This window comes from Drosophila biarmipes, chromosome 2L (assembly GCF_025231255.1).
Source record: "Drosophila biarmipes strain raj3 chromosome 2L, RU_DBia_V1.1, whole genome shotgun sequence".
Taxonomy (NCBI): domain Eukaryota; kingdom Metazoa; phylum Arthropoda; class Insecta; order Diptera; family Drosophilidae; genus Drosophila; species Drosophila biarmipes.
In genome coordinates, this window is record NC_066612.1 from 8,555,417 (window position 1) to 8,579,140 (window position 23,724).

Genomic DNA, 23,724 nt, shown 5'->3' on the forward strand with positions numbered 1-23,724 from the left:
TTTTTTATAAATTCCCAGTAGAAACACCTCGAAGGACCTCTCTATTCGACGAACATTTATTAATAGTAAAATGATGGCCGTGCGATACAGTACAGGGCTACAGTTTCGTTACAATTACGTTACAGTTACAATTGAATCGCAAGAATGTCGCTATAGTTAGTAAACGCGTGACTGTGCGCCTGGAATGTGCATTAGTTAGTAGGTAATATGTATTAGTATCACTCTGGTGCAACGCCTGTCCTTGCGACCGATCTCTCTAGCCTCTAGCCCATGCTGCTGGCCAGGTGCTTGTTGGAGCCAACGGATCCGGATCCCCCTGCTCCTCCACCACCGCCACCTCCTCCTCCACCGGCTGGGCCATCGTTGGTCACGCACGTGGGTATGGCGCTGGACCACTTGCCGTTCTTGAGGCACTTGAGCACCTTGGAGCCACGCAAATCCAATCCGGCATCGCAGGTGAAGGTGATGCTCTCGCCGATGGCGTAGTAGAACTTGACGGAGGACATCCGGCCGCTGATGACAGTGCCCGGATAGGAGCAGGCCTGCACGCACTTGGGCAGGCCGCCCGACCAGCGCCCATTGTCCTGGCACGCAATGATCGGCTGGCCCTGCATCATGTACTCCGGGTTGCAATTGAACTGGACCACGTCGCCGGCACGATAAGGAGCCGAGCCCTGGGCGTAACCATTTTGCGGCGCTCCCGGATTGTCGCACTGCAAAGAAAATATAAGACAATTGCCGTCACAAAGCAAATGTGGGAAGGTATAGTGCCCGGGTACACACCTGCACCTCGACGCAGGTGGGCAGCGGCGCTGACCACTCGCCCGTGGGATTGCAGATGGCCTCGGAGGGGCCGCGCAGCCCGTAGCCGGAGGAGCACGAGAAGGCCGCCCGGCCGCCCACCTCACGCGACAGCACAGAGACGCGCGGCGAGCTGGCGTTGCTGCCCATGCCCAGCGGGATGTCGCCGCACTCGACGCTCTCGCAGACCGGCAGCGGTGCGCTCCAATTGCCACTCGGCAGGCAGAACAGCTCCGAGGCGCCAATCAAGGAGTTCCCATTCGCGCAGGACAGCAGCGCCCGCGTGCTCAGCTTGGTATCGTTGGTGTTCACGATCAGGCCACGTCGCATCGGTATCTCCGGGCAGTTGATCGCTCGCACCACCACCTCCACGGTGTGCTCATGGCGAGCGGGGGTCATGCACGAGTAGAACCCGGAGTCGTCGCTGGCCGCGTCCACGATGCTCAGGCGGTACTCCAGCGTCGAGTCGCGACCCTCGTCCGCCTCGGTCACCCAGCCCTCCGTGTAGTTCCTGCAAAGCGCGGGGATTCGTTAGATGGGGGTCTTTCATAAGGATTATGGTTTCCTATAGGTGTTTCCCCCAAAACAGTTATTTTCCATAGAATAATTTATGGATTCTTAATCAATATTTTTAAAATTGGGGTCCTAATACGCCTAAAAATTAGTTGGTATGAATGTTAATTTAATGTTGAAATAGTTTCGTATGAATTTTGCACATACCCCTTGCTGCAGATGCAAGTAAATAGTCAGTGAAACAAAAATAACATATTTTTTCCAACATAGTACACCCAACCCGATACCCACTTGTGCGTATGACTGACGTTCCACTTGGGGTTGCCGAAGCGTCGCATCCACAGGCACTCCATGTGCAGAGTGGTTCCGGGATAAACGATCAGCTTGCCATCGTTGCTCTGGGCGATGGGTCCGTTTTGGTGTCGGAACAGGATAGTTGGAGCCTTCTCCACTGCATAGCAGAAGAGTTAAGAATAACTAACCCTACATGGAATGCCAAATACCTACTTGCATAGTCGTTCTCCTGGTTTAGACCAGAGCACACGGGCTTGGTGTTGGTCCACTCCGAGTGGATGCAGGTCCTCTCGTGGCTGCCGGTCATCGAAAATTTACCAATGTCCATACATCTGAGAGGGGAAAATAGATAAAATAATTTTAAAAATACCATGTTTATGATACACAACTCACCTAGATATAATTGTGGCTCCTGGAGGAAAGTCCACTACGTCCTCACGGATCTCCAGGTCATTATAAAAACTAACCACATTAGCCTCGTTGTTTCTGAACACACATGTTCCGTTTTCTAAAAGGAGATAAAGATAGTATAGTTAAAATTTAAAATATTTAAATAAATTGAGTTCCCGAAACACACCACAGTTGTAGGATCGTCCTATCCACAGTCCATTGTCGCAGATGATGCGCCACGTCTGCCGATCCCCGGCTGCATTTGGAATGCAGTTGAAGAAAATCTCAGTGCCGCTCTCGTAGGCGCCATCAAGCTCTGGATGGTCGGCATTTCTTCAGTAATTAAAGTTTTAATAAGATCCAAAGGCAAGGATAAAGCATAACCTACTTGTAGACCAGGGCGCCATCCGTGAGCATGGGAGGACCACACATCTTCATGTCGTCGTGCTCGTCGGTGCTATTGTCATGGTGATCATTATCGTTGTCCAGTTCGTTGTGCTCCACCTTGGGATGTGGAGTGGGCGTGGCATGCTCCAGCTCCTCACGGGACTTCCTTAGGCCCGACTCGCAAGGAATACTGGGTGGTGTGAGGATGCCCTTGTGGCAGGACATCTCGATGGGATTGGCGTTCGTGGAGAGTTCACAGCGTACGCTTACGCTGCTTCCGTGGCCAATCGTCAATCCTGCCCGGTAGCCCCCCTAGGGATAAGGATACTTGTATTTGTGATTAAATTGTGCATAAAGGGTCCTTACATCGTAGATTACTCCTGGAATATTGGGCAGCGTGCAAGGTACCGATGTGCACTCGGAGAAGGCGTTTACCGACCAGGATCCATGGGCACAACGCAGCTGAGCAGAGCCCTACATTTTAAGAAAACAAATTACATTTATTGCGGTTACCAAAAAATAATATTTTGAAAAGATTTTAATATCCCACCTGAATGTTGAACCCATCCTCGCACTCCAGGGTGATGAACTCGTTCGACTGGATCTCCTCGTAGGTGGAGAGCGGGGTGAGCGAGGGCTTGTCGCTGAGCTGTTTGGTGTGGGGCTCCACCTTGAAGTACTGCCCGTGCTCCACGGCGGGCACCAAGCAGGGAGCGGACAGGCACTTGGGCGTCTCCGGCTTCCAGATTCCCCGGATGCACCTTGCCGTTACATTGTCACCCTTGATGTTCAGCTTGAATCCGGCGTTGCACTCCAGATGCAGCATGATGCCCACGGCATTTTTGCCCGGAACCTTGCCCGGACGCAATATGGTCACGTTGCCAAAGGAGTCCCAGTCGAGATCCTCGCAGGGTCCTCGCAATCGTTTGCCTCCGCCACCCTTTCCTCCGGCCTCTCCTCCATCGCTAATGTCCACTTCCGCATCCGTGAGAGTGGCCCCCGAAGGAGGTGGCGCCTGTCCAATGCTGGAGCTCCTCTTGCGCCTGCGTCGCACTATCTGAGACTTCAATTGATCCATGTAGGATCTGGTGGCGTTCACATGGAAGCTGCGCGATGCCACCGGCGGGGATCCATTGGATAGTAGCTCCTCTTTGGGAGTGCGATTTAGGTGCGTCACCTGATTCCGCGATGCCTGGTTGATGTTGGGCAGGGCAACCACTCCTGCTCCTACTCCACCTCCTGTTCCACCTCCCAGATAGTTGTTCCCATTCTCGAACTCCCTGAAGTTGGACTTGCCCCGCATCATCACCTGCCCGCCATCGTGGTGGGCATTCAGGTTGTTGCCCACTCTGCTAACTGTGTTCTGGGCGTGAAGCTTCTGGTAGATCCGGTCACGACCGAGCATCTTCCGGACATATCGCTGATATCGCTCCTTGATCTTTTGGTAGTACTTTGAGAAGGCCAGGTCGACGTCCGAGGGGTAGGGCTGCGGATTCGGATGGGGACTGGCATTGCGCTTCACCCGGTGAGCCGTTGGCTGGACAGTATTGGTCACTAGAAGGTATGGTGTTTGAATATAATGTGTAGGTACCATTGAAGCCTAAGACCTACCTGCTTTGATATACTTCTCATTTTCGATAAGCTGTCTTTGAAGATCTCGCTGCCGTCGCAGGAGATACATGGATCTTAGCTGGCGAATCTCCAGGGAACGACGTCTGCGGCGATTCCAGCGAAGTCGAGGATGCTGACCCAGGAGGCACTGCGGCAGATCCAATGGACGCCATTTGCCACCCACACACGTGGCACCCGGAGGACCCACCTTTGGAAGAAATGAGATGGTTAATTTTGGATACATTTGAGGGACTAACATTCAGCTACCTCCAAGACATAGCCCTTATCGCAATCGTACATGATCTGCTTGTTGTTCACGATCTTCTTCACATACGGTCGGTAGTCGTAGAGCCCCATGTTGCCGACGAGCAGCACCTTTCCGTTGGGTATGTAGCCGGGAAAGGAGCAGAAGACCTCGTCGCACTTGGGCGTCTCCCCCGTCCAGTTGCCAAAGGAGCAGGTGAGCACATAGTCATGCGGATCCGTCACATCCTTGCCCTCGGGACTGACCAGTTTGAAGCCATCCTTGCACTTGAAACGCGCCTTCATGCCGTGCTCCGTTTTGGGAGCCATCACCATGCCGTGTTTGGGTGGCCTCGGCATACTCTTGCACCTGGCGGGCACGCAGCGTGGAATGATGCTCCACGTGCCATTGTTGCACGTGGGCGGACTGAGCAGGGAGACGGGAAACTCGTAGTTCTCATCGCACTTGACCTCCAGTGCCGTTCCATGCTTGACCTTCTCCACTCCGCCTATGCCGATGCTCTGCGTTTGAGTGGGCGACTGCGTTGTGGTCGTCGGCGGATGGATGATCGTAGTCCCATTCTCATCCGTGGTTATCTCGATGGGGTAGACATTGCCCTGCGAGATGGTGGGCACCACACAGGGCGCCAAGCACTCGGGCAAGGCGTTTCGCCACCTTCCGTCGATCTGGCAGACGCTCGAGCCCAGGCCATTGATCATCATCTCCGGCTGGCAGCGGAATATTATGCTGGCCCCCAGTCCTGTGCCCGCCTCGATGTTCTCGATCCAGCCGTTGTACAGCACTCCGGGATGGCCGCAGTTGATCTCTGATGAAGAGGGGTTAGGATTCCATTAGTACAAGTATAGTCATCACAGGATAAGTTGCCTAAAATACTAAACAAATTAACAATTCTTGAGTACAATAATATTACAAAAAACATTAAAGTACTATACAAGTTTTCTGAATTTCTACTAAATTATATTTTCATAAAATTAAAAAATATATATATTATATTATTTAATTTAAATTTAAATATTTTTTAAATTATTATCTTTCTTTTTACGAAGTTGAATATGTAAGGTAACTTCAAGCTGGCAGGTTTTTGAATATCGTTTTTCCCCTTCAGTGCACTGGTTTTAAATAAAAGAGATAGAAATGTTCTCTGCCACCTCTCTGCCGACACACACACAGCATATGTTTCGTTCAAAACCCTGTGTGTGTTGACAGAGGAGGAAAGTTAATATCCCTTGGGCAATTTAGGCTTCTTCTGCTGACGACCAGTGTTCCAAAGTTGGGAAAGGACTAAGTGCAGATGGAATCGAAACCACTCACCCTTGCAGGTGGGCAGCATGCCGCTCCACTTGCGATCCGCTCCGCAGCGACTGGAGCTCTCGCCCATCAGGGTGTAGCCGTAGCGGCACTCGTAGCTGACCACCGAGTTGTAGGCCAGCGTGGTGTAGGTGGCCTTGCCGTTCTTGGGGTTCTCCGGAGTGGGACACACCACCGAGGTGACCACTGTGCGGGAGGCGAGAGAAGCGGATTAGCAATCGATTGGGCAGGGGATGAGGGTGCGCTAAAAGTTACCACAAATCTTTGAAAGCCACTAGCGATCGATCCACCAAATAAAACAACTTCGAGCTTCGGTTTCGATTTCGATTAAATTTCTTTTTTTTTATGTGTTTTTTGTTTTTGCTCAAGATTTGCGGTAACTTTTATTTATTCATTTCAATTCAACATTAATAGGCCAACAACAACAACAAGGTATTGCATAAATTTTCGAACAATCTGTTTTTGTAACGCTAGATCAAATCAGAGATAGAGAGAGAATGTGTGTGGTTAACAGGATCGGAGGACTCCGACTGGAGGACCCGAGCCCTGACCAAAGTACATGGTACGCTTAATACATAGTTTCGGATACGGATATTGGTATCGCTATTGGTATTGCTACATTGGTTTTTGGGGATCTGTGCCATTGCCAGCTCCAAGGAGTCGGAAACGAAACTCAAAGGGTCGCCTCGCCTAGGACAACGACGCTTGGGTGGTGGTTACATTTGCGCTATCCGCTTTAAAGGTCAGAGGTCGGTTACAAGCTCTACAGGCTATTTCGCAATACTCACAGACACAGGTGGGCAGCTCCTTGGGCGTCCACGATCCATCCGACTGGCAATACCGCTCATGTTTGCCCACCAACTCGTATCCGGTGCCGCAATTGTAGGTGATCTTGCAACCATAGGTATAGCACTCGCCGGCATGCCAGCCATAGGCCGGATCCGGTGGCTGGCCACAGGATCGAGCTGAAATCGTATATAGGTCTTAGTTCCAACAGGATTCCTCTTAACCCAGACAAATCACTCACGTTCGCACTGAATATCCGGCCCATACCAACTGGCCAGGTTGTCGATGGCCAGGCACTTGGCCCGGGGGAATCCATTGGTCACATAGCCGGTGTGGCAATGGTACTGCACCGTGGAGTCCAGGTCGAAGGTTTCCTGCTCCGGCAGCGCCGAATTGCGGGCATGCTCTATCTGCGGCGGCTTCAGGCAGTAAACTAGGTAAAGATATTCAAGGAATATTCAATGATTTATTATATTCAGTTTTAAAGACTCGTTTCACTTACTGTTCTGCTTGCAAGCCGGCTCAGCTCCGGCCCAATTGCCATCCGCCTGGCAAAGACGACTCTGCAGACCCACCACATGGTATCCATGGGGACAGGCGTAGGATGCACGGGCTCCAAAGTGTCGGCCAGCCACTGTGACCTGGCCCAAACTGGGCTGAGCGAGCTCAGGGCATTCGCGATCTGGAAAAATTATATTATAACATATTAACATCTAAGAAAAAAATGCTTCATTTATTTTTTTTATACAAATTATGAGCATAAGAACACCTAATTAGTCGTAGTACTCTATCTAAAATAATAATTGTAATAATATTATTTATTTGATACAAAATAATACTTTTTAGAACTTCCAAATGAATGTAAAATATTAATTATAAAATCAATATTTAATAATTATAATAACAATTTTAGAAAGTCCAATTGGATATAGTTTTGCTCCTTTAAAATAGGCATAATAATTGTAGTAGTTTAATATCATAAATGCTATCACTATTTATCATGGTTTTCCTTCAATTTAAATCCTTGTGTTGTGGTATTGCTAGATTTAAGAGCGTAGAAAATCCAAGACTCACCTGGTTTAATGCAGGAATTGCCGCAGACGCCGTCGCACAAGCACTTCTTCTTCTTGCTCTTGCAGTCCTCGTCGGAGGAGCATTTCCGCAGGCACTTCTGGCCAAGCAGGGTGGCCTGCTCCTCATCCCGGGGGCACTCCGTGGAGGGCGAGTTGCGGGGGTTCTTGTAGACCCGTCCATCGTCATCCGACTCCAGGGAGTCGTCATCCTCCTCCCAGTCGTCGTCGTCGTCGTCCTGCTGCGGAATCTCCGAGGTGGTCTGGATGCTGGTGCTCATCGTGCTGGTGGGCACCGAAATCACTGCAAAAACACAAGCCACACAGCTGTCAGTCATCTGGGGAAGTGGAAGCCCCATGTGCGCCCCACAAATAATACATAAATAATACAAATTCCACCCCTTATCGAGGCTTCTGTTTTGATTTCCCGCATTCGCGTTTGTTTTGCTCCGCCTCGCGTGCTGGCAAAAACATTGACCTATTTCCCCCGAAGCCTGGACCAGATGTCTGATGCCTCGGTCCCAGACTCTTTGGGAGTCTGCGCACTGGACGCCAGCTTATATAATCCAGCAGCATATACATTTTTCTTCTTGGCAATTTCAAGAATTGCCAAAACTCTTAGAAATCCTAATAGGTTTATCTTATGCATGTTAAGGCTCTAAAGTTCCGGTTGTAATCTCTGTCTTTGGGTTTACTTATTGACCTTTGTAGACCAGAATGGTGGTCACCAGACACTGCAGCAGCAGGCGATTCATTTTAATTCTGTTGTTCGCGAGGTTTTCCTTTTTGATTTTTCTCCTTTCGCCGTATCGGCTTTGGCTTTATAGCATTGTAGCTTTCGAATTTGGAAAATTCCTCTGCTAAATGCCTGTTTTTTGGCAACTTTTTCACCAACTTGGGCGCCCTGAAACTTGTCACTTTGAGGCAAAGAAACGAAATGCAGCCACGCCAGCTGCTTTCTCCCCTTGTTGGCTCTGGCCTTTTGACAGATCAAGCGAGAAGCAGCCAATTTGACAGCTCTCGGCGGTGGTTGGTCCCGTTAACGGGAAACGGAAGAGGCAAGAGAGGGAGGGAAAGTCTGGGCAAGTGCGAAAATATTTGCAAAATATTAGCATACTTTTTGGGGCCTTAAAGGCAATAAGCACTTTATTTGATCAATATTATTATCATCATGTTTAAGTTGTTTCTCGTTTTCGTACATTACATTAATGTATTAAAAAACTAATATTTACAAACCTTGCAGTTATCATATTATTATCTTTTTAAATACATATTTATTATGCCTTATAGATTAAAATGTAAGCATTTTTAGTTGAAATATATGGGATTTTAAGTTAATAAATAGTATTAGACTTGAAATGGAGATAGATTCCTAACTCTTTGGTTAGGAATTAAGTATTACAAAACGGTAATATTTAAAAATTGTTTATAGTTAAGTAAATTTAGTAAGTTCAACAGTAAGTAATATAAATAATATACTTTAAATAACATATTACAATATAATATTTGTTTATATAAACATAAAGATCCGTATACCTTTTTCGTTTTTATAAGCTTAGCTGTTATATTAATTTAGAGATCTCTTCTATGCATCGTTAAGATCAAGATCGGTGCCCAAATTACTGAATAAACCTGCTCTTGAGTTAGTTACTAAACATTATTTTTAAGGATATAGATCCTTCGGGACAACCATTCCACAGTACCGTGCAACGGTAATTCCCGCGAAGGTCTTTGAACAAGGTGCAGCCCTCGTCGCGGCGGAGCTTCGAGAGCGGAGGTCGGAAAAGCTCCGGAGCTTTCCGCAATACGCACTCGCTGGCGACCGATTTTCCAACGGTTTCAGAAGCAGTGAAAACTCAGAGCGCCGAGCACTACGACGACGCACATCGGCGGGATAAGGAAAAACTGGCCGAGGCGCGCACTGCCATCCAAAAAAAAAGTGGAAAGAAACAGAAAAAAGTTAGAGAATCGAGCGGAAAAAAGCGAAAAACGCACTCGAAAGATACACTTTTCGGACGAAATGTCTTCGCGGCGTGTGTGCAACAAACATTTTGATTAGGCAATTAATTGAGCAAAGTGCAAGTGCAGTGGGTGGAAAATGTTTTAGACTCGGTGGTGCTGCTCGGTTGGCTCGCCAGATTGCGACGGGGTCGTCGGGGTGCGGCGGCTTTTCCGGGGGGCGCATGTGAAAAGCGCGTAAAGAAAAGTAAGTGACAGAACGGCACAGAAATTTGTGTATTAAAATAAATCAAATAACCAACTAAACGATGCATACACACCGCACTGAGTGCGCTGCAAATGGCATCGCATCTGTGAAGTGAAAAGAGAATGCGAGCGAAGATACACGGGATTCGGATTCGGATTCAGACTCGCAGTCCGATTCGGATCCACTTCACGGCATCTTTGACAAATTAATTGATATTGAACCGTTTCGAAATTCCGCTGCGACAAAATGTCGAACTAACAGATTCAAAAACATATATTCTGTGTATATAGGGGGAATTTATTTTTAGCGTCTTTTTCCCCACTCCCCTTAGCCTCTAAAAAAGAACTCTTGAATCGGTCGCGAAAGACAAATGCTGTGTATATAATTTGCTGCTGAACGATCGAAAATATTTTGATATCCAATAAATGCTTAACCAGGGAAAAAGTGCCAAAGCATCCCGTACATATCTATATAGGTGGGCCAAGAGGGGCTCGCGCGTCAACAATTTTCAAGCGTGTACACAAAAATCCAGCCAAGCGCATTGCCCGCAATAAATCCGAGACGAGACCCAGACCCAGACCCACCAACCACCACCCAGCGCCCGCCACCCAGCACCACCCACTTGGGCCAGTTCACTCGACCACTTGATTAACGCCAATGCCAATTCAACGCAGAAAATCTCTATAAAAGTTCAGTTCCCGCAGAGAGCATGCGTTCGGTTCTGCGGAGAAAAGCTTTCTCTCACCTCGGCCGCTCTCTTTCCACCCCCAGTTGCGCCCTCTCGCTCACTCCTCGCACAGGACGTGCTCGTGTCCCCCGAGCATTTTGTTTTTGTCATTGACCTGTTGTGGAAAAAACTATATCTGTCAGTTCATCAACTATTTACGGAGCAATTATAAAATATATCATGTGCTCTGTACTATAAAAGGGGAAACATCTTTATGAAAAGGGCTCTACCTTTGAAACCTAAGCCCTGAAGTGCTTCTTAATCGATATGGGCATGGGATACCCTGCAACAGCTGTGAGGTTCCCAGCTCATTATTTTTTTGCAAGTTACCAAAGAATTACTTAAAACTTAGTAAGAAGTTAACATATTATGGTATCAACCTGTTATAATTGGCTTTTCATAAACTATTTATGTCGATTGGGAAAGTTTGGTGATGTGCGACTAATAAAAGGGGTTTAAAGGGTTTTTAAAAACTGTATTGTCCAGAGGTCCTTGCGGGTAAAACATCTGTAAGGTTCCCAAATTCTGCAAAAGATTCGTCTTTATATATGAACAGTATGAACACTGATCAAAACTTAAAATATATCATAAACTAGGATTACTGTGAACTCAATTACAATTTGTATAACCTCCATCAAAAATTATTAATTATTTTATAACCTTATTATTAATAATTCAAAATTCTTACCCTCCATTGCAGGACATCAATAGTCAATTGTAATTTAAAGAGTAGGGAATCGAACGACCGCAATGGGCAACGTGTGCAGTTCCGGCCAGAAGAAAAAGAAGGACAAGGACAGTGCCTCCGAAAAGTCCGACGAGTAAGTGTGCCCATCTCATGGCGAAGTGTCGTGACGTGAACTGATTTTGGTTGTGATTGCAGCTCGCCTCCCTACCAGGAGGCGGAACAGAAGGACAACCTGATCTCCACCGACTCGAGTGCTGGCGACGAGAAGCGTGCTCCTTTGGCGGCCGTGGAGGCGCTGCCGGAGGTGACGCCACTGCCAGAGGCCAATGGAAACCAGCCGCAGGCCCAGAAGCAACAGCCGCCAACGGTCCCAGGCAAGGCAGGCGGGGCTGATAAGGGTACAAATAAAAATGTTATATTTATTTCATATACCTGTAGACCAAGATCCACCTTTAACACAAGAGGACTATGAGGAGTACTTTTAAAATTAGAAGTAATCGAAATGATAGAATAAATGCTTTTAAGATTTTGAACATTTTTTTTTCCGCAAATTCTTTAGAATATACTTATAGATCATTGTTTCACATATCTGCAGATTTCCCATTTACATCTTATATAATCGTAGTAAGGCTATTCTTTAACTTAAGAATATTCGGAGTGATAATTCCTAATGGTCCTGATCACTCCCTTAATCCGCGAGCTCTTCAGAATAATCATAGCTATCTTTGCATATTAACCATAAAATATCAGATTAATTTAAGTATGATCCTGGTTCCCCATCTTAACCATCGTTACCTCTCCGACAGATTCGAACAGCACCACACCTCAGGGGGCGCAGGCGCCCAGTGACGTGGCCAATGCCAATCCAGGAGCCGGGAACCTGAGCGTGCTGCAGGGCAAGCCGCCGCCCGGCCGGAAGATTGAGCGGGACAAAAAGATCGTGGTCTACATCCTGGCCGACAACAGCACCGAGTACAAGAAGCACAAGCGCGTCGTCCACAGCCTGTACAAACACTTCAAGAGCAAGTGCCAAAGCCGTGGCTTCGACTTCATCATCGCCGATGTCCACGACAGCGAGCCGGAAACGGAGCCGGGCAATGGCAATGCCCGCAAGGATTTCTCGCGCCTGCAGGAGGTGAAGCGCTGGACACAGACACCGCTGGAGGCCCAGGGCGGTCACGAGGAGGCGGCCAACTGCCTGTGCGAGATCACGCGCCACTCGGCCGGAGCGTATGTGGTGCCGGTCCTCTTCCTGGGCGCCACCCTGGGCACTCCAATGCTGCCGCTGACCATAGAGAGCCAGGACTTCACCTCGGTGCTGGGCACCGCCAGTGAGGCAGAGCGCCTGCTCCTGGAGAAATGGTACACCATTGACAACTCCTACCAGCCGATGTGCCACCGCCTCCATGCCCAACAGGTGGACCCGTACTCCAGCCAGGCGAACGGAGAACTTAACGAGCTGCTTGCCGTCCTGTTGCGCCTCTTCTCCGACGACGTCAAGGACTCGTATCTGACCACCGTGGTGGAGCAGGAGATAAACAACACTGTGCTGATAAGTCAGGAGCTAGCCAAGCGGTGCATATGGATACAGACAGGCAACCAGATGGCGCGACTGCCGGATAATGCCAGCCAGTTGGAGCAGGAGGTGCAGCGGCGCATCAGTCATGTTTATTCCGGTCTCAAGAACCAGTTGAGCGAGAAGAACCTCATCCGGCTGCTGCCCACAATGAGCATTCTGGACGAGGAGCTTTCGGCTGTGATCGAGAGCCTGCTGGACAAGGTTCTGGCCGGGATCTTCGAGGAGCACCAGCAGAAGAGCAGCATTCCGTACAACACGCTGGGCGTGGACCGGGTGCTGCTCGAGGAACTTCGCCTGGTGGGCCACTACTCGAAGCTGCTCGCCCAGAACTCGGCCAACTTCGACATTATGAACGACGTGAAGCGCTACATCCGGGACAGCACCGCCCAACCGCTGGTCATATCCGGCGCCCGGGGTAGCGGCAAGAGCGTCCTGGTCTCCAAGATCATGGAGAACGTGCACCGATGGAAGCCGGAAGCCCAGCTCATACTGAGGTAGGCTTACAAAAGGAATCTAGAAAGATTAACCATCATTTATTTATTCCTTACGATATAATCATTCGTATATTTACCCCTACAGATATGCCAATCTCAGTGCCCGCTCCTCGGATCTCACCTCACTGCTGGGTTCAATGGCCAACCAGATGTCCGTCCTGGAGACAGGTCATCAATGCCAAGTGCCACACGTAAGGGATACAGTCTCTATGCACAGCCAAAGGATATTTAATTACATATTTTCTTCCAATTCAGACACTAGAGGCTTATGCTCGTGTTATCCGCGAGATCCTGGAGCGACAGCAGCGCTTCTTTGTGCTGATCATCGACGGTGTGGACGAACTGCAGCGGGAGGAACTTCTCGATTGGATTCCCCAGCAGCTGGGCAGTGCCAAGCTGATCCTCACCGTCAGCGAGCTGGCGGATGAGGGCGAGGACGTGGACGGGACGGAGGCTGGGCAGGACTCCTTTGATATGCTCGCCGCGCTGGCGCAGTTGGGCATACCACAGCGGTGCTTCCTGAAGCTGCGACAATTTACGGAGCGCCAGTGGCACGACATCCTCAGTTCCGGTGGCGGCGACTTCTATGCGGCCAACGGTGCGCTCAAGCTGCCCGACGAATGGAAGACGCTGCACGGCAAGACTCCGTATCACGCCAAGTCCTTGTGGTGGCTCGCCTGGCTCGGGCATGTGGCCCAGCCGATCAGTGAGATCGGGGAGATCTCCGGCCGTATTTTGCAGGTGCTCGAGTCCAAGTTTGCCGCCGATCAGGTGGAACTGCTGCTGCTGATCGTCCGACTGTCGCCGTGGGGCATCCGCGAGAGCGACTGCCTGGGAGTGTTCCAGAAAATGACGCAGCTGGAGGCGCAGGTCGCCTTTAAGGTCTGGTCCAAGTTCTGCTGGCTGATGGGACCAATGCTGTTAGATCTTAAGAATATTAGGATAGCGGACAGGAGCTTTGGACGAGCGGTCCTGGCGAGGTACGCGCAGAAACAGTGGCTGGTACATGAAGCGCTGCGGGACTACTTCGACCGGCAGGACAGCGAGTTCAAGGGTAGCCAGGGTGCCAACACGTGAGTTGTACTCCACTGATCGGTAATCAAATATCATAATCTCTTCTCCTCGACAGCTACAATTACCAAAAGTACTTAAAACTGCCTTATCATCACTTCTGTGCCGTGATTGAGGACAATCCGGCGCCGCACAAGATAGACATACTCTTCAACTGCTTTTACTTTACGGACCTGCAGTGGATCGCCAACAAGGTGCACGCCACGGGACCGGAGCACCTGCTGCACGACATCCTGCAGGCGGAGTGGCTGGCCAAGTCAGGCGGCGAGTACTGCCCCCCTGGCTACGTGCACATCCAATTCCTCAAGCAATTCCTCGAGCAGTACCTCCACGAGCTGAGCTACGATGGCCAGCAGTTCTACACGCTGATGAAGTACTATCTGAAAACTCGCTTCAGGGAGGCACCGGAGCTGAAGGACGACGAGAAGATACGCTCCTGGTGGGAGTACACCAACGAGCTGGAGTTCGCCTTTCTGGAGATCCTGAACGCAGATCTGGATGCGGAGAATTGCAATCAGTCGGAGGTTGATGCTCCAGCTTCGGAGCCCGTCAAGGGATACGATGTCCTGATGAATCTGCCCCAGCCCGGCTGCTATGTGGCCTCCATGTGCACCGAGCGAGCTGAGATTTGCATCTGGGATGTGAAGAACTGCTGCCGCATCCGTGAACTGCAGGGCATCCAGCAGCCGACGGCCATGTGTCCTGTGGGCAACTATGAGGCCGCAGTCCTTTGTCGCCGAGAGATCAGGGTCATTAATCTGGACGAGGGAAAGTTTAAGGTGACTTGCACTTAGATTAAATTCGTGGGCCTGAAATATATGAGTTTTTTAAATTTTCAGGTTACTCTTAAGGGCGTGATGAACCAAAAGATGCCATATTTTGGTCTGCATGATCAGAACCACTTGGTTTGTCTGTCCCGGAACCGGATGTATGTGAATCTGATGAATCTGGAGTCGGGCGACTGTGTGACCACATTCAAGGCGGGCGAGGACCGCTTTCTCAATTCCCTTTTGGTCTCCGGAGATGGACGGTAACTAGTTTAAATATGGCTTACTAAAGTGGTTACTTAATCCTTCCCTGCTCTTCAGGATCTTGGTGTGCGGCGACGAGACCCAGAAGCCTTTCCCCCTGCTCGTCTGGCACCTTTCCCAGCGCAAGCTGCTCTACGACCTCCGAATCCCCCACCACGACTTCATCACCTCCCTGTCGGCGATCACCCACGAGGGCTCCTACGTTTGCGTGGTGGCCAAGGAGCTGAACGAGCCCACGACGCCCAACTTCATTGTGGTATACGACCTGCAGAGCGGCACTCTGTTCAAGAAGTGGAAGCCCACCTGCAACACCGTCTCGCTGGCCATCTCCCAGGTGAACGCCTGCGTCATCGCTGGCCTCGAGGATGCCAAAATCCTGATCTGGGACCTGGTCACGGGCAACTGCAAGAGCACCCTGATCGGCCACAATGCTCCGGTGACGTTCTTGAAGCTGGATCCGCTGGGCAAGGTGCTGCTCTCCTACGACAAGGAGGGACGCGACTCTGCCGTCCGCATGTGGGAGTTGAATACAGGTAGGTTTCGAAGTCGTCACCTTAATCAGCATATTTAATGTGTGCTCCTTTGCTTCAGCCAAATCCCTGGCCGTGTTCAAGCCGCCGGCGCAGGTGAGCACCTGTGAGATCCTGCCGAACGGGGCCTACGTGGTGCTGGCTCTCAAGGATCGCAACTCGCTGTTGACCCTGGCTTTGAAGAACTACGGCGACGGATCGGTTGCTGCCCTGGACGATGACTGCGGCACCATCTACGGCAATCCGGACAACCAGCACAAAGTTTTCGACTTGAGTAATTAAATCAATTAACGCTAGTTATCATTATTCAAATTATAAATGAAACCTAACAGGGGAGAGCTTGAGAAAGGCATAACTCTGAATTATTATAAATATGGCAAACAAATTTCTCATGCATAATTCATTAGATGTATGTAAAATTCTTTGAGCAAATCTTACCAAATGTACAAAGCAAAGGAAATCCAAAGAAAATTAAAAATTTCGAAAATCTACTCAGTTGATGGGTCATTTGTGGTGTTCTTTATGTGGTGGCAAATAGATACAGCAGGTTCTTGGCAAACTGGATGATCTCGGTGCCGCCGAGCTTGGAGGTGCCATAGATGCGGTCCACGAAGGTGATGGGCACCTCGGCGATGGTGTAGCCATGCTGTCTGGCCCGGACCAGCATCTCCATTTGGAAGACATAGCCCTTGGACACGCAGCTTGCGATGCACTTCTCCAGTACATCCTTCTTGTAGAGCCGGAAGGACCCAGTCAGATCACTGGCATCCGGACGGAGGAGGACCTGGGACAGAAAGTTTGCCCCGCGCGAGATGAGCTTGCGTTTGAAGTCCCAGCCAAAGACGCCGCCATCGCCGGCATACCGAGTGCCGGACACGATGTCGTAGTCTCCCTGCTGCTGCAGCTTGATGAACTCCGGGATGAATTTGGGCTGCATTAGTTAATGTACATTAGTTTAACATACTTCCTCGATGTCTGCCTCTTATCAAAGCTCACATGATGACTCAAATCCGCATCGATGATAACAATAAAGTCCCCGGTGGCATGTTTGATGCCGTGTATGTAGGCCGTCCCAAGGCCCAGTTTGGAGCCGCGGGGTCTCAACACTATCCTGTCTTCGCCGTAAATCTTCTGCAAATCCTTGGCCACATCCAGCGTTCCATCCGGACTGCCATCATCAATAACAATCACCTCGTACTCCAGGCCGCTGCAAAGGAATGGACTACAAATGCCTGTTTTTTAGGACTTTAACCGCCGCCACTCACCTGGCCTTCATGTATTTCACAATTAGCCATATTATAATGGGCAAATTATCCTTTTCGTTGTAGGTGGGCAGCAGTATGCTGTATTTATGGACATTTGTTGGCATGGCTAATTATTTTCCAAAACCGCGTCAATAATTCTAATTGGCATTAGAACAGTGTTGGCTAGCGGCAAAGTGTATATCAGCTGTTTGCCAATCGATAACCATTATCGATAATTAATCGTTATCCCAATGGTTGGCAACGCGGACTCCGATTTTGTGAAGGAATTTCCTGTAATTTTCTGCCAGTTTAGTTCGCGAAGGACCGCTTAAAGAAATCGTGCTCTTTATGTGCGGTTTAGCCAAAGTTTTGGGCTTAGTGGTGCGCTTTTGACGTCCTCAACATGGCCAAGAAAATACCATTTAACGTGGTCTTCGCCTCAGGTAAACAAACGTTAGGGTTTTTTTTTTGAACGCTCAACAGCAAATAGACTTTTATTTGTTTTCCTAAGTTACTTTATTTGTTTTCCTCATTCTGCGTTTTATTTGCGATTTAATTTTATTTTTAGTTGTGTCTGGCTTAGACTGAAAACAGAAGTTTCGCCACCCCTCTCACTCCTTTGAAGTCCACTGCACTTGAGAAATCGATAAAACACGCATACGCCTAGTGCGCCAGGACGTTGGAATTTGAAAAGACAGCAAACAGCACTGACCCTTTATTCGCAGCTAATCCAATGACAATATTAACTATTTTACACATTGTCGGCTGCAGAATCAATTTGCCTTGGTTCGGGCCAATTCGCCACGGGCCAAAACCACTGCAGCCACAATGACCATAATATTTCATTATAATATTGACAGATTGCCGGCTGTCGGCTCCTTTTGCGTCTGCATATGCAATTTGTGTGTGCCGGCCAGAGATTTCAATTTGGCCAGACGCCAAGCTCTTTATTTCTATGCTAGGACCTGACAATTTCCGGTTAGCCTCATTGGCCTCAGCCTCATCCTCAGCCTCGCCAGCATCCCTTACTGGCTCTGCTCCGCCTTCTTCTTAGACCTGTATTTGAGTTTAGTTAGCAGCGATAAAACCGGCGCAATGATGGTCAGCACGTAGACGATCGAGGTGATCAGCATCATGCCGGGTATGAAGTCGTTGTCCACAAACTTGGTGAAGAACTTAGAGTAGTAGCCCAGGAAGATGGCACCCATGCCCAGACTGAAGGTGAGCAAGCCAAAGAGGTTGTGGCGGAAGCGCAGCTCCGATGGGGGCATCACCTTCAGGGCGAACTTGGGCTGGAAATAGTTCACAAAACCACCCACAATGCTGGCCGCACAGCCAAAGGCTGCAGCTCCTCCTGTGAAATGACAGTTTAATTAGTTTCCCCACGGCATGCAAGCCAATTATATAGGATATACGCACCAACTCGGCCGTGCCAGGTGTTAAAGTGCACCTCCTTGTTGGCAAACTTGCCCAGGGAGCCCAGCAGAACCATGGCGCCGCCCACGATTTGCAGGATGGCGTGGAAACGCGACTTGTTGCGGTGCGAAAGCCAGCGGGTGAGCGGATTCACTTTGGAGTGTGACATCATGGCCTGGGCGATAAGGACGTGGAACTGTCGAGGGCAGGGAAAGCCTTTGAGACTCAGCGCTTCGATAAGATAACATGTGACGTTGCAAGACCCTTATCCGGGTCAATCTAATAGTATTGATTGTAATGTCACATGCTTATCGCTCTGTACTCACTCCAATGCCAGTCATGAACATATGCATGGCCGTGTCCTTAAACTCCAGACTGCGGGCCAGGACGAAGAAGAAGGCGGCCACCAGGAAGATCAGCATGTGGTTAATGCTATTCAGCAGGCTATGGACTTGCAGCCAGGCGGTGGCTTTCGTGTAACCTTCCGGCATTTTGCTAGCTATTCTCTCCTTGTTAAGTCAGTTATTTGTACTATAAGATACCGCAGTCACTTGTACTATCAGATACTCAGACACAGACAGCGACCGGCTGAAGTGACGACTAAACTAGCATGCTGCTTGCCATCGCTTAAATACAACACAGAGAACGTGGAACCTGGAGATAGAGAGAAAGAGAGAAGAACATGTGAGATATGGTCGTACAGCTGGGGTCGTTTAAATAACACCAGTTAGGAAAATCAAGGCTTAACCTAATGGCTTTACTTTAGCAATAACGATCCTAACACATCATATGCTTCAGAAATTGTATGTGATTTAAGTCTGTGTAATTTTTTACGTTTAGACTGTGAGATTTTCTAGTGCTTATGTTGTGTCCCCAGCTGTTATTCAGCCTAAAGTGCGAAAGAGAACGGCAACAGAGTATCTTATCAATACCAAAGTATAGCTGAGTATGCGAAAAAAGAGACTGATTAAGAGAATTATTGATACCTGGCCACAAACCAATAAAACCAATGCCAGTAATGATGACTCGATCATTTTGCAGACGAGGATGTCAACTTTCCGGCCAGCGAGCTCAACAACCACGGACCTACGGTTCACGGATGGCGAAGTGCACCGGACGGCAGCCTCACCTCTCATGACATAATCCTCCGTTTCCAGCAGCCGGCCAAGATCTATCGCATCCAACTGTTGGCCCACCAGTATCTCATACGTAAGTAATCTACTTGTAATCACAATTGCTACTTAAATGAAATAAAATCAATTTTTGAAAACAAACGAAAGCACTATAACGAACTAATGTTAACTACTTTAGTTTTTCTAAAGAAACTTGACTAAAGATTAGCAAAAAAAGTTGGCTACAGTGTTCTAAACGACTTCCAAATCATATTTTTCCCTTCCCCACAGCTGAGAAAGTGGAACTTTGGCTGCACTACTCGCCCAAGTCCCTGCCCAGCACTCCATCCTCGCAGTACTTTGACTTCCTGGGCTTCGTTGCCCTGGCGGACAATGCGAACACCAACTACAAATCCCGGGAGCTGCAGAGTGTCACCGTCTGTCCTCGACGGGGCACCCATCTCAAGTTGCGATTGATTGGAGTCCAGGGCAACGATTTTAATGACACAGGTCAGATTTCCCTGTTGGCCGTGAACGTCCTGGGCGAGGATCTGGAGGTGGGTCCAAGTAATGGCAATGGTGAGGAACACTTGGTCAGCGAGGCACCACCGCTGGACACGGCCACCGGAGAGCTGGCCCTGGCCTCCATCTGCGATGACCTTCTGTTCTCCATGTATGTGGAGGAGTCCATAGTGCAGTCTATTCGCCAGCTGGAGCAGCGAAAGATTTTGGCCGTTAGCGCTGAGAGATTCGAGTATGCTCGCAAGCTGAAACTATGCATGACGGCTTTGAGGAGCGCCGGAGAGCGTCTGGGACGGTACGCTTTGGCCAAGCGGCAGGCCGTCCAACAGGAGGACTTCACCACGGCTAGGCTGCGCAAGGAGCAGATCGAGATGTATCGGGCGGCAGTGCTGCGACAATTGCAGGTACACCAGCTCCTGGAACCGCAGGGCGTGCCTTTGAACTCCAACGACCAGAGTTGCGAGATCTATGCGGGCGGAAAACCCAGCCTGCCGCCGGCTCCTAGCCTACAGGATGTGGCCCAGGCCCTGGCGGAGGCCACATTCAGTCCCAAGAGCTTGACGAGTCTCAGTTTGGACGACAAGTCCTCCACGGATGGCTCGCAGCCTGGTAATGATAATGCGGTGACGACAGCTCCTGCTCCCATTCCGGCGCCCACCTCCCTGCAGGCCACGCCCACTCCCACGCTGGGGGGCTGGCGCAAGTCGCACGATGAGCTGCCCCAGTCGCCGCGCCTGCCCTCCAGGCACAGTTCACCCATGTCCAGTCGACAGGGATCGCTGCGCAGGCGCAACAAGAGCGTGCCGCGCAACTCCTACGAGGACTACGAGGAGCGGGCCATTCCCACGCTGCGACAGTGAGTACCCAGTGTAGAGAGAGGCGTATTCGTTGTCTGGTTGTCTAGTAAATAGGTAAACAATTGTGGAATAGTAAATACTTTGCTTTGTTTGAACAGCTGTTGCATGAAGACTCGTTGTTCGTAGTCTAGTTTGTACGTTTGTCAACACTGGTATCCAATGGATAGACCAACACTAACCGTTAACTGTTTTCAAATTTCAAATTTTTTCGAGTGACAAGAAGATAGTTTCAGGAATATTGTAATAAATGTGATAGGAATATTTTGATATGAGGGACTCCTCTATCATTTCCACGATGTATTTTCTTCAAAATAAAGTTCGATACTAAACAAACAGCAACATTAAACAAATTTTGGATCCATGTAACAAAAGTATCTTTGAAAATTGTACAAGTTTCTATAAAAAACACTTACAAAATGTATTATTTGCTAAATTTGTAATATTATTTCCGGTAACTTACTAGTAATTGTACTTACTTTTCTACTCCTCTGTATTGTATCTGCATCCGTAAACGTTGACATACCGATACTTGTGGTTCAAAAAACCGCTCACAGTTCAAATACTAATGAATTTTTAAGGGAGTGTCAAGGCAATGCGCTCTTGGAGGCGGATCCAAACCGTGGACGTTCGCGTCTGAATGACCGCGAGCGTCGTCAGGCAGCCCTACCCATCCTGGTCTTCGGCAGTGAGCTGGTGAGTTCTCCAAAAGATCAAACTAACTAGCTTCTAAAAACCCCTTCCTTATTCCCCAGGTGGAGCAGTTTTACTCGCGTCAATTTCAGGATCGAGAGGATGGACTGCTGCGCCTGCGCAACTTCCTAAAGGAGCACGACATGTCGGAGGCTTCGGGCAATGAGCACGCCGCCAGTCCCAACAAAGTGGCTCGCAGTGCAGCTCTGCTGCTCCATCGTGCCGTGAGGGATGCCGTTTACTCCGTGTTTAGCCAGGCCACTGAGACGGTGCGCATGCTGTTCCTGGAGTACGTGCCCGGACGCGTTTCCCCCAACGAGGTGGCCCGTTGTGTGGACCGCCTGCTGCCCGAGTTACTGGCCAAGTCGGGCGATCCATCGGCTAGACTGCACACCCTGGCCCAGCACACCATCCTTAGCATAGCCGCCTGCCCAGAGGTGGCAGAGCAGCACCTGGTTGCCCCGGCTCTGTCGCGAAGCGTTGGATCTGGCACCCATCAACGACTGGCCATGAGCCGACTGCAGATGCTGGAGCAGCTTGTCCACACCCAGGGCATCAGCACGGACAAGCACAGTGGACTGACCTGCAGGGCATTGTCCGAGTGTGGCTGCTCCGGCATCCATCATCCGGCGGAACCTGTGCGAAAGGTGGCCGAGCGCATCCTTCTGCTCGTCTACAAGGTTAATCCCCGATTGGTGCGCAAGCAACTACCTCCGGATGACGACATCACGCGGCGTAATCTCTTGTACCGGCAACTCTTCACCGAGTTCGACAAGTTGGATCTGGATCGCAAGCAGGAGCTGCTGGAGACCAACAAGTACGCGGGCGGTCACAGCTCGGGGGATGCGGCCACGCCCCCCGCGGATAAGGCCTCCACCAGCTCGGATGCTTCTCGGCTGATGAACAGTCGGAGTGCACACGGTCTGGGCCCAGTGTCTAGCTCCAGCAATGGATATGCAAGCTGCAATGGCAAACAGCAGTACAATGAGCAGCTGAAGCGCTCCATGCTGTCGGTGTCGAACTCGCGCAAGGGATCCGCTTCCAACTCGGAGTCCACCGAAGACAACACACCCAAAATGTGAGTAGTACATGTTCTTTAAAATTATTTGCGTTATTTTAAATACTTTGGCAGGACCAACATTAAAACAATTGTTTTAATGTAAGATTTGAATATTATTTTTTTTACAAAAGAGACAAATATATATTTTTTTTAATAATTGATTATGCTCTTAGTAAATATAATAAATTAAATAATAATTATATATTATTTATAACAACTTCTTTTAGACGTTGTCCCTTTTGCGATTGGTCGTGTGTTGGCAGTGACACCAGCCAGTTGGATCGACATTACTGGAAGTCCTGTCCCTTCTTATCCAAGTGCCCACAATGCAGCCAAGTGCTGGAGGTAGCCGCCCTTAACTACCACCTGACAAGTATGTTTAAAGGATCTCTGTACGATATGATATAATAAATAATTCTATAAATATTTCACAGCGGAATGTGATGCCAAGGAGAGCTATGTGGTCTGTACCCGCTGCACTGAATCGGTGCACAAGCAGCTGTACGAGTTGCACCAGATGGAGGACTATTGCCGAGGTAAGATTGTATACCCTTTGATATACCACTTTATTTATATTTATCACCAATAGAACTGAAAACTGGAGCGGCCCGATGTCCCCTCTGCCATGACGATGTTCACCTGCCACAGGATGGAGGCTGGAAATTGCACCTGCTCAGCGCCGGTGGATGTCCCGGAAATATTCGCAAAAAGAATTTAAAAAAGTCAAATTAGGCACCGTACAATTAATCGATCTATTGGCATGCGTAGCGAATTTATTAGAGCAACTATACTAGTCAGGAGGCTAACTCAAGGAAGCTAACTACATAAATATATGCAGCCATACCCATTTAGTTAACTAAATCAATTTGTTCTCACTCTCAGCAGTTCATTTAGACACATTTTGTTAAGCCACTTAGTTAGACTTATGATGTGCATTCTTTTGTATCTTTTGTAAGCAATGTGATTTGTTCACGGTTACACGGATTTTTGAAACGTCCTTACAATAAATAAAGCCCATCCATACAGTTTTAAACATACATTTGAATTTGTGTAATTCAATTAATATTTTTCT

At 49.1% G+C, this 23,724-nt stretch overlaps 4 protein-coding genes across 7 annotated transcripts; 2 read left to right on the plus strand and 2 right to left on the minus strand.

The window, feature by feature from the left end:
- Positions 1 to 34: 34 nt before the first annotated feature.
- Positions 35 to 8,349, minus strand: LOC108032643 (protein lev-9). 2 transcript variants are annotated; one of them, XM_017106589.3, is made up of 17 exons: positions 8,129 to 8,349; positions 7,430 to 7,729; positions 6,858 to 7,037; positions 6,597 to 6,788; positions 6,358 to 6,534; positions 5,573 to 5,755; positions 4,264 to 5,066; positions 3,997 to 4,204; positions 2,936 to 3,939; positions 2,752 to 2,859; positions 2,387 to 2,697; positions 2,186 to 2,331; positions 2,002 to 2,116; positions 1,822 to 1,940; positions 1,606 to 1,765; positions 784 to 1,312; positions 35 to 713 (listed from the first exon to the last, which is right to left on the minus strand). In XM_017106589.3, exons 1-17 carry the CDS (start codon positions 8,178 to 8,180, stop codon positions 264 to 266), a joined length of 5,037 nt encoding a protein of 1,678 aa, XP_016962078.1. In that variant the 5' UTR covers positions 8,181 to 8,349; the 3' UTR covers positions 35 to 263. The 2 variants fall into 2 exon arrangements, with proteins under 2 accessions (XP_016962078.1, XP_016962079.1); XM_017106590.3 differs by lacking the exons at positions 35 to 713; positions 784 to 1,312; positions 1,606 to 1,765; ... (7 more) ...; positions 4,264 to 5,066; positions 5,573 to 5,755 and adding an exon at positions 5,880 to 6,303.
- A 935-nt stretch (positions 8,350 to 9,284) lies between these two features.
- LOC108032578 (uncharacterized) lies at positions 9,285 to 16,246 on the plus strand. Its single transcript, XM_017106481.3, has 10 exons — positions 9,285 to 9,631; positions 11,059 to 11,179; positions 11,242 to 11,444; positions 11,853 to 13,119; positions 13,205 to 13,310; positions 13,375 to 14,192; positions 14,249 to 14,969; positions 15,030 to 15,220; positions 15,279 to 15,754; positions 15,813 to 16,246. The coding sequence occupies exons 2-10, from the start codon at positions 11,109 to 11,111 to the stop codon at positions 16,031 to 16,033; spliced, it is 4,074 nt and encodes a 1,357-aa protein (XP_016961970.1). The 5' UTR covers positions 9,285 to 9,631; positions 11,059 to 11,108; the 3' UTR covers positions 16,034 to 16,246.
- LOC108032580 (dolichol-phosphate mannosyltransferase subunit 1) lies at positions 16,241 to 17,184 on the minus strand. Its single transcript, XM_017106484.3, has 3 exons — positions 17,017 to 17,184; positions 16,748 to 16,958; positions 16,241 to 16,682 (listed from the first exon to the last, which is right to left on the minus strand). The coding sequence occupies exons 1-3, from the start codon at positions 17,118 to 17,120 to the stop codon at positions 16,272 to 16,274; spliced, it is 726 nt and encodes a 241-aa protein (XP_016961973.1). The 5' UTR covers positions 17,121 to 17,184; the 3' UTR covers positions 16,241 to 16,271.
- Positions 17,185 to 17,306: 122 nt separating this feature from the next.
- On the plus strand, positions 17,307 to 23,689 carry LOC108032579 (centrosomal protein of 104 kDa). Of its 3 annotated transcripts, none has more exons than XM_050884806.1 (8): positions 17,307 to 17,438; positions 19,453 to 19,620; positions 19,815 to 20,901; positions 21,457 to 21,595; positions 21,655 to 22,670; positions 22,880 to 23,025; positions 23,087 to 23,188; positions 23,242 to 23,689. In XM_050884806.1, the coding sequence occupies exons 1-8, from the start codon at positions 17,399 to 17,401 to the stop codon at positions 23,382 to 23,384; spliced, it is 2,841 nt and encodes a 946-aa protein (XP_050740763.1). In that variant the 5' UTR covers positions 17,307 to 17,398; the 3' UTR covers positions 23,385 to 23,689. The 3 variants fall into 3 exon arrangements, with proteins under 3 accessions (XP_050740763.1, XP_016961972.1, XP_050740762.1); XM_017106483.3 differs by having other exon boundaries at positions 21,481 to 21,595; XM_050884805.1 differs by lacking the exon at positions 17,307 to 17,438 and adding an exon at positions 18,616 to 19,095.
- The last annotated feature ends 35 nt before the right edge of the window (positions 23,690 to 23,724 follow it).

Coding starts and splice junctions, on each gene's coding strand:
- LOC108032643 (XM_017106589.3), bottom strand. CDS start 8,180: ATGAATCGCCTGCTGCTGCAGTGTCTGGTGACCACCATTCTGGTCTAC. Junction 7,038..7,429: donor CAATTCCTGCATTAAACCAG/GTGAGTCTTGGA, acceptor TAATTTTTCCAG/ATCGCGAATGCCCTGAGCTC. Junction 2,698..2,751: donor TTCCAGGAGTAATCTACGAT/GTAAGGACCCTT, acceptor CCTTATCCCTAG/GGGGGCTACCGGGCAGGATT.
- LOC108032578 (XM_017106481.3), top strand. CDS start 11,109: ATGGGCAACGTGTGCAGTTCCGGCCAGAAGAAAAAGAAGGACAAGGAC. Junction 13,120..13,204: donor GAAGCCCAGCTCATACTGAG/GTAGGCTTACAA, acceptor TTACCCCTACAG/ATATGCCAATCTCAGTGCCC. Junction 13,311..13,374: donor ATCAATGCCAAGTGCCACAC/GTAAGGGATACA, acceptor CTTCCAATTCAG/ACACTAGAGGCTTATGCTCG.
- LOC108032580 (XM_017106484.3), bottom strand. CDS start 17,120: ATGCCAACAAATGTCCATAAATACAGCATACTGCTGCCCACCTACAAC. Junction 16,959..17,016: donor GTGAAATACATGAAGGCCAG/GTGAGTGGCGGC, acceptor ATTCCTTTGCAG/CGGCCTGGAGTACGAGGTGA. Junction 16,683..16,747: donor ATGCGGATTTGAGTCATCAT/GTGAGCTTTGAT, acceptor TAACTAATGCAG/CCCAAATTCATCCCGGAGTT.
- LOC108032579 (XM_050884805.1), top strand. CDS start 18,759: ATGCATGGCCGTGTCCTTAAACTCCAGACTGCGGGCCAGGACGAAGAA. Junction 19,096..19,452: donor AGAGAAAGAGAGAAGAACAT/GTGAGATATGGT, acceptor ATCATTTTGCAG/ACGAGGATGTCAACTTTCCG. Junction 20,902..21,456: donor GCCATTCCCACGCTGCGACA/GTGAGTACCCAG, acceptor AACCGCTCACAG/TTCAAATACTAATGAATTTT.